This window comes from Protomyctophum bolini, assembly GCF_963924005.1.
Source record: "Protomyctophum bolini genome assembly, chromosome: 9".
NCBI lineage: Eukaryota > Metazoa > Chordata > Actinopteri > Myctophiformes > Myctophidae > Protomyctophum > Protomyctophum bolini.
The window spans coordinates 26,891,932-26,899,508 of record NC_137870.1 but is presented as its reverse complement, the minus strand read 5'-3'; the positions used below and the strand labels follow the sequence as shown (position 1 = coordinate 26,899,508).

Sequence of the window (7,577 nt, the reverse complement as noted above, 5' to 3'; positions counted from 1 at the left end):
AGATGCCAGTTGGGCAGCCCACCGCCGTTCCACAGCACCTATTCCAGCCATCTGGAGATGCGCCACAGGATTATAAAATAGTTATCAAATGTTTATCAAATAGTCCTTAAACTTCTCTGTCACAGACCATTTAAGGGCCAAAAGCTCCCACCCGTCATGAACCTGTGCTAAAACTACAGAACACTGATCAGTAGGTTATGAACATAAAAACCGAGTGCATTGCCATACTGTAAATATCATATACAGAAATGGCACTTGAAGGGTTAAGATTTTATTATTATTATTTTCCCCCACAAGCTCTGTATCTGTACTGCATCCAACACAGTTTCTGGTTGATTGTGGACTGTTCTGAACCTTTTGTGTGGAAAATGGAAATTTGACAAGTAAACATGTTTAAACCACTGTTTAACATGGGCGTCAATGGGGATTTTTCTATATGTTCCCCTAGTCAGATTTCTTAGGCTGGTTAGGCTTTCCACTAGTTTTATAGGCAGCAGGAAGTTGGGAGCCACAAATGTCAAATAAATGACAAACAGTCCATCTGTTATGTCATTTAATAGGAATAGTTTAACATACAGATGTATTGAACACATCTAAATACTGTGACAGTACCAAAAAGAAAAGTTAAAATAGAATAACAACTGAGCAGATGTGAGTAGTAGTAATAATAACATACTAATAACATATTATCGCTGTGGGCCAGAAACATCTTATCTCCATATTCTAACGTTTTGCATGAATGCCCATACCTGATAATACTACAACTAACATCACACGAAAACATCCAAAGTAGCAGATCCACACGCTTGAAATATGGCATGAAGCGAGTGACACATTTTCAGTTTTTAGATCAGCTACTTTTGATACTTTTGAAATTGAAAAGTAAAATATTTGTACATATGACGTTGAGAGGATATATAGTTTGTACTCATTTTCTTAAGATGTCTTGCGCCATATGTTCTCTGTCAGTCTGTGGAAATGTGTCAAAAAATACATTATAAAAAAACATATTTTGTCTACTTTTCAGTTTCCAGTATGGTCCATTTATTAATTAATTTATTTTATCCATCCATCCATCCATCCTATTGGGGAATTACCTTTTCAACTTTATGTAGCTGATGGATGCTCAGATGGTTGATGAGTGCTTGGGGGAGCTATTAGGATTAAGGCGAACCAGTGACCAGTGACCAGTGGCGAACCAGTGACCTTCTGATGACCCACTACCGCCCCAATCTCAAGAAGTTACGGTCAAAAAATAAAGAAACCCAGTTAAAAAGAGCCACAGTCATACTGTTGTTTTTCTTCAATTATTGTGATGAACATTTGAAACATGGAACATACTGTACAGTATATACAGTATATACAAAATTATATATCTGAGTCTGAACAACTTGCTAGGTATCAATTTCTTCGTTTAAAAAAAAAAGTATATCGTCTCTGTCGGTGGAAACCTTAATTGTAGCCTATGTCCAAAACTGTTATAGGCTACTTTTGAGGAACAGGAGGAAAAAAATCCAAATTGATCCAGCCACAAGCTCTTGTCTTGTTAATAAGGTTTATTGGTTAATAAATGTTTTTAAAACCTGCGAGAGTACAGACTTAAAGGGATATTTCACTTTCAAACATGTTTGGGGTCATTCTACTCAGGCTTTGTGTTTTCGATGAATGAAAACGTTTAAAGTTAAAATGTAGTTTGGGGTTACAGTGGGTTTCTAGTGGAAGTCTGATACAATTTATATCAAATATTTAAATACTGAATCAAGCAACTTAAAAACGTAATGGGGTGTTAAAATGACCTTAAAGTAAAAATATATATATTCAAAAATAGCAAAAATAGATATACAAGCTCAAAAGCTTCAATACTTCAAAACTTTTGTACGTATACGAAAAAAAACAAAAAACAAAACAAACAAAGACTAATTTGAAATATAGAGGTAGGAGGTTTCTGACCGACAGCACTGATACAGTATGTAAAATATGTAGAAATAATATTCTAGTATAACAACCATGTGTGGATGATCCTCCTGTCTTGTGACACGTATTGTGCATGCGTTGTGCACGTCTGATTGTGGTCACATCACAGAGGCTAAACTAATTAATGATAGCAATGTGTTTTTTTGTTGATACCCTTTTCATTGTAACTTCAGAACGCAGCACAAACCACCTCAACAAACAAATGCAGGGCTGTGTAATAAATGAAACAAAAACAAGAATCTATATTAGAGTTAGTCCGTTTACAGCCCTTTGCATTAGACTGAAATGTGTTTTGATCCATAGTCTTTTTAGAAGATGACAAGAATTGGTTTGGTCCAAAGTGGTGCAGATCCTGAATCTTCGATCAGAATGTGGTTTGACTAACAGACATACTGGCTTGTTGCGACTCTTTGTGACTTCTCAGTGAGTCTGTGTATATTTGTCTGTGTTTCTGTGTCTTTGTGCCAGTGTGTCTGCCAGTGTGTTTGTGCCAGTGTGTCTGCCAGTGTGTTTGTGCCAGTGTGTCTGCAGTGTGTTTGTGATAGTGTGTTTGTGACAGTGTGTTAGTGACAGTGTGTTTGTGACAGTGTGTCTGTGACAGTGTGTTTGTGACAGTGTGTTTGTGACAGTGTGTCTGTGACAGTGTGTCTGCCAGTGTGTTTGTGCCAGTGTGTCTGCCAGTGTGTTTGTGACAGTGTGTTTGTGACAGTGTGTCTGTGACAGTGTGTCCGTGTGACAGTGTGTCTGTGACAGTGTGTCTGTGACAGTGTGTCCGTGTGACAGTGTGTCTGTGACTGTGACAGTGTGTCTGTGTGACAGTGTGTCTGTGTGACAGTGTGTCTGTGTGACAGTGTGACAGTGTGTCTGTGTGACAGTGTGTCTGTGTGACAGTGTGACAGTGTGACAGTGTGTCTGTGTGACAGTGTGTCTGTGACTGTGACAGTGTGTCTGTGTGACAGTGTGTCTGTGACTGTGACAGTGTGTCTGTGTGACAGTGTGTCTGTGACTGTGACAGTGTGTCTGTGTGACAGTGTGTCTGTGTGACAGTGTGTCTGTGACAGTGTGTCTGTGTGACAGTGTGTCTGTGTGACAGTGTGTCTGTGACTGTGACAGTGTGTCTGTGTGACAGTGTGTCTGTGTGACAGTGGGGTGGTGGTGGCTCAGGGTGGCTGGATAGTAACCGCAAGGTTGCCAGTTCAAACCCAGGTTCCCCCAGAGTTAGTGTCAAAGTGTCCTTGAACAAGATACTGAACCCCTAATTGCTCCATGGCCTTGCATGGTTTCCGCCGCCATCGCCCATCGGTGTATGAATGTGTGTGTGTGTGTGTGTGTGTGTGTGTGTGTGTGTGTGTGTGTGTGTGTGTGTGTGTGTGTGTGTGTGTGTGTGTGTGTGTAAAGCGCCTTGGATAAAGGCGCTATACAAATGCACCATTTACCTTACTGTGTGTGTGTGTGTGTGTGTGTGTGTGTGTGTGTGTGTGTGTGTGTGTGTGTGTGTGTGCCAGTGCGTCACTGGAGAATAAAACAGGACCCAGGAGACCAGCTCTGACCTGCAGCTTCCTCTTGTCTATCTCTACCGGGAGAAGACACAACAGCAAGCTAATCTACTCAAGCTCAGGAGTCTTCAGCTTCAACTCCAAGCTAAATGCTAGAAGTCAACCTGTCTTGGTCTTGTGTTTATATTTTATATTCTTCATGATCATTAATCATTTGTAGTAGACCTTACAGCTACTCGCTGATCTTTCACCTAAGGTTCTTTGTTGTTTTTTCCAGTTCCAGAACCCAGAATCTCCTGTACGTCAGAGTTCTGAAGCTCTGCCAATAGGTCCTTATTCTCCTTCAACTCACGTCACTCTAATCTCTTCTTATCTTTGCCCTGTTCTCATCCTCCTCTTCTAGCCTTCCTGTCTACCTCTCAGCGTTGATCTTGTAGCGCAGGACGAAGTAAGCAAGGATGCGTAGGGAGAAGAAGAAGATTCCGAGGATGATGAAGTCCATGTACAGTTTGGCGTCCGTCATGTCCAGCTCCTTCAAGATGGCTGACGACTTCTGGAAGTGACACGTGTCATTTGGCTCACAGTACAGGTCCTCTCGGTCCAAACTATAGATGGAGAGAATGACCCCTTCAAAACCATACCTACAGGAGAGGAGAGGAGAGGAGAGGAGAGGAGAGGAGAGGAGAGGAGAGGAGAGGAGAGGAGAGGAGAGGAGAGGAGAGGAGAGGAGAGGAGAGGAATTAATTTGCATGAATAACTTGCATTAATAAAATAAGAGAATGCATTTAGAGAGGTTATAACAATAGATGAATCAGAACTGATCGATATACCAGTGAGCATTAGCTGGATGGCTGGTTATGACAACAACCACATTAAAACCGAGAAAGCATCTGTGTCATTTTGGATTTTAGCAATATTTTAGCAACGTTTTTGTTTCTCCAGAAAACAGTTGTTTAGAACAGCAGATGGACAAGCTTGTATATCTGCTATTTTTGAAAAAGTATGAGAACTACTGATTTAGACGGCATTTTTAGAATCAACCTCAAGTCTGTACCTGACATAGGAGATATATATATATATATATACACACATAGGAGTCTATACCTGACATAGGATAAGTAGGAGAGCCACTGCAGGTACCACGGAATAGTGTCGAAGCTCACAAAGAACCCAGAGAACAGCAGCACAGGGATGGCTGTCACTGGCCCAGCGAATGTCGCCACCTAGAGGGAAAACAGAGAAACAACAGTCACCCAATGGGCCTGTGGGAATGCAGACATTCTCAACCTTTTCAGGCGTGACCCACCAAAATAATCATATTTGAACCTGGAACGTAGGAGTTGAGGCATACAATTTAGTTTGATTCGCTTCCAAACATTGTGAAAATAGCTGATTTTACATTGCTAGGCGTTAAAAATAAAAAAAAATATATCATTTCTTATATTATTTATCTTCTAGTATAGTTTAAGGCCTTTAAAGTTGTCACTTCACTGTCATCTGGGAGCCCCCCCTACGTTGTCGTGTCATGTTGTGTCGTGTCGTTTCATGTTGTGTCGTGTCGTTTCATGTTGTGTATTGTTGTGTTGTGTTGTGTTGTGTTGTGTTGTGTTGTGTTGTGTTGTGTTGTGTTGTGTTGTGCGTGTCGTGTCGTTTCATGTCATGTCATGTCATGTCATGTCGTGTCGTTTCATGTTGTGTTGTGTTGTGTTGTGTTGTGTTGTGTTGTGCGTGTCGTGTCGTGTCGTTTCATGTCGTGTCGTGTCGTGTCGAGTTGTGTCATGCCGTGTCGCATCAGGAATTACCTGCAGGGAGGTGGAGGCAGCTCCTATCAGCAGGCCCAGTGATTGGGCCACCAGGGAGGTCATGACCCCCAGAGCCAGGAAGAGGAAGAAGCGTGCGGCATCCGGTGGCTGAGCCGTCATCCAGTAAACAATACTACAGTACACCACCGGGAAGATGACCTGCAGTAAACAACAACAACACATCCAGTAAACAATACTACAGTACACCCTCGGGAAGATGACCTGCGGTAAACACCACAAAACATCCATCCATCCATGTTCAGAGACCTGGAATGGGATGTCAGCCATGGTCTTGGCCAGGTAGTACGCCTTCACGCTGTACCAGTAGTTCAGATGCTCTCGTAGAAACACACCCATCTCCAGGGGAACTAAACAAAATGACACAGACTCAATGATTATTCTAGGGATGCACCGATGTGCACATTCTGGGTCGCATTGTTTGTTATTTATAACCCCCCTTTGTGCCAGCCTAGGGAAACAATATCTTCATTATAAAACATAACATAACTGCATTTTGACACGCTGCATTTAACCAACATACTAACATAAGTAAGTAAGTGCCTTGCGGCCCATAGGGCAGGAGCGTGAGGCAGTTGACGTACAAGTCCACACAAGGCCACTGAACACACCAACAGAGCCAGCACAAAATTGATGCATTACAATCGGCCACTGCCATCAATGAATGTCAACTTTTTGGAAGATATGCAAATGGCAGTCAACGAGGCAAATATTGGCCAATACCGGAACACAGCCATTATATCAGTGCATCCCTAGTTTATACATTATATATATTTTAATAATGTTGGATATATTATACTTTGTAACATAGACTAAAAGACTCTGATACCGGCAGTTGGTGTCTTATGAATTCTCAAAGTCTTATGGATAAACTTGATATGTTTTTCATATTTTAATGATGGATATGTACGTTAATTGTGTTGCCACTTTTGGGTTTAGCTGGTTGTTTGGTGTTTGTATCAACCCGGGCAGGGGAGGGTGTCGCATTGTTTACAGCATATACAACACTGACGAAGGCCGTTGGCCGAAACGCGTTTGTTGTGTTGCTGCTTGTGCAGCATACCCTTCTTATTTAAAGATGAAACAATAAAGTGCCTATTCCGTGACTGCTGGTATTCTCCTTCTTCTAATTTGAAGAAATTTAAAACATCTTGAAAGACATTTTTAATACAAATCTTCTCTTCTGGGGGTCCCTGGCACTAAACATTTTCAGATGAGGGTTCGTGGCCAATTACATATCAATGTGGGGGTCCTTGACATGATAAAGTTTGAGAAGCACTGAGATATAAGCAATGGAAGATTGCTTATCACAATACACAATACACAATAACATAAATGTTATTGTGTAAAGTACAGAGCTCTGAAATAATGTATAGTACGGTAGCAGCTGAACTGGTTCTGATTCAAGGTTATTGTTTTGAATTTCCCTTTTTACATTATTGTTTTTAGGTGTAATGCAGTGGGGTAAATTCCTTTTTTTCCCCTTTCCTGTGCACACTTATTTTGTAGTATCCTGTGAGAAGAGAGAGGATGCATGGAGGTACAGAGAGAGCAAAGGGAGGGAGAGATGGAGAGAACAGGTTAAATATAACAAATAAAGTTGAGTTAATAATAATAAAGAATAAAGTTACTTACATGTGAGGACGGTTGGCATCAGAGCAGCGAACATGAGGAACAACATGGAGAAGAACAGGAAGCCAGAGTTACTGAGCACCTTCTTGGCCTCGTTCCCAATGCCCAGGTAGAGCAAGCCAATCAGAACGCCGATCCCAATGTGCGACGAGATCCTCAAGTGAGTCAACACCTGGACACAAACAACTGATCCTTGAACGTCTTGCTTTTGGTTGATTGCAGTGGTGAAAAGTAACTAAGTACATGTTCTCAAGTACTGTACTTAGCCTATAGGTAGCCTGGATCCTGACCAAAGACTTAGTTAGGTACTTATATTTACTGGAGTATTTCCAATTTTGAATAATTTTAGTTCTACTCCACTACATCTCAGAGGCAAATAATGCACTTTTACTTAATTATTTTACCATTATTTGTACAATTAGATTTGTGTTACAAATCATACATTAACCACTTCAGACATATTTAAACTTAGGGTATTCTATTTTCAAATGATTCTGTTTAAATAAATGTGCACTGCTTGTACACCTTACTATTGGTTGAATGTAATGATTGTGATTTATGTGACAAAGGTGACAAGAAAATGTGCTTGTATGTGCAGTACATAGGTCTAGCAGGGGTCAGTGTGTCTCCGCTTACTGTGTCTCTGATGATGGAC

The 7,577-nt window shown here is 41.0% G+C and overlaps 1 protein-coding gene across 1 annotated transcript in view; it reads right to left on the bottom strand.

Moving 5' to 3' along the window:
- Positions 1 to 3,882: 3,882 nt before the first annotated feature.
- The window catches only part of abcg1 (ATP-binding cassette, sub-family G (WHITE), member 1), a gene marked incomplete at both ends in the record, with an annotated part of 18,492 nt that continues 14,797 nt past the window's right edge, over positions 3,883 to 7,577 (bottom strand). Inside the window, 6 exons of the mRNA XM_080771432.1 lie at positions 3,883 to 4,111; positions 4,575 to 4,693; positions 5,273 to 5,431; positions 5,540 to 5,640; positions 6,926 to 7,094; positions 7,559 to 7,577. The exon at positions 7,559 to 7,577 is cut by the window's right edge and continues 83 nt beyond it. Of these exons, the coding sequence (XP_080627558.1) occupies positions 3,883 to 4,111; positions 4,575 to 4,693; positions 5,273 to 5,431; positions 5,540 to 5,640; positions 6,926 to 7,094; positions 7,559 to 7,577 (796 nt within the window). The remainder of the gene's footprint in view (positions 4,112 to 4,574; positions 4,694 to 5,272; positions 5,432 to 5,539; positions 5,641 to 6,925; positions 7,095 to 7,558) is intronic.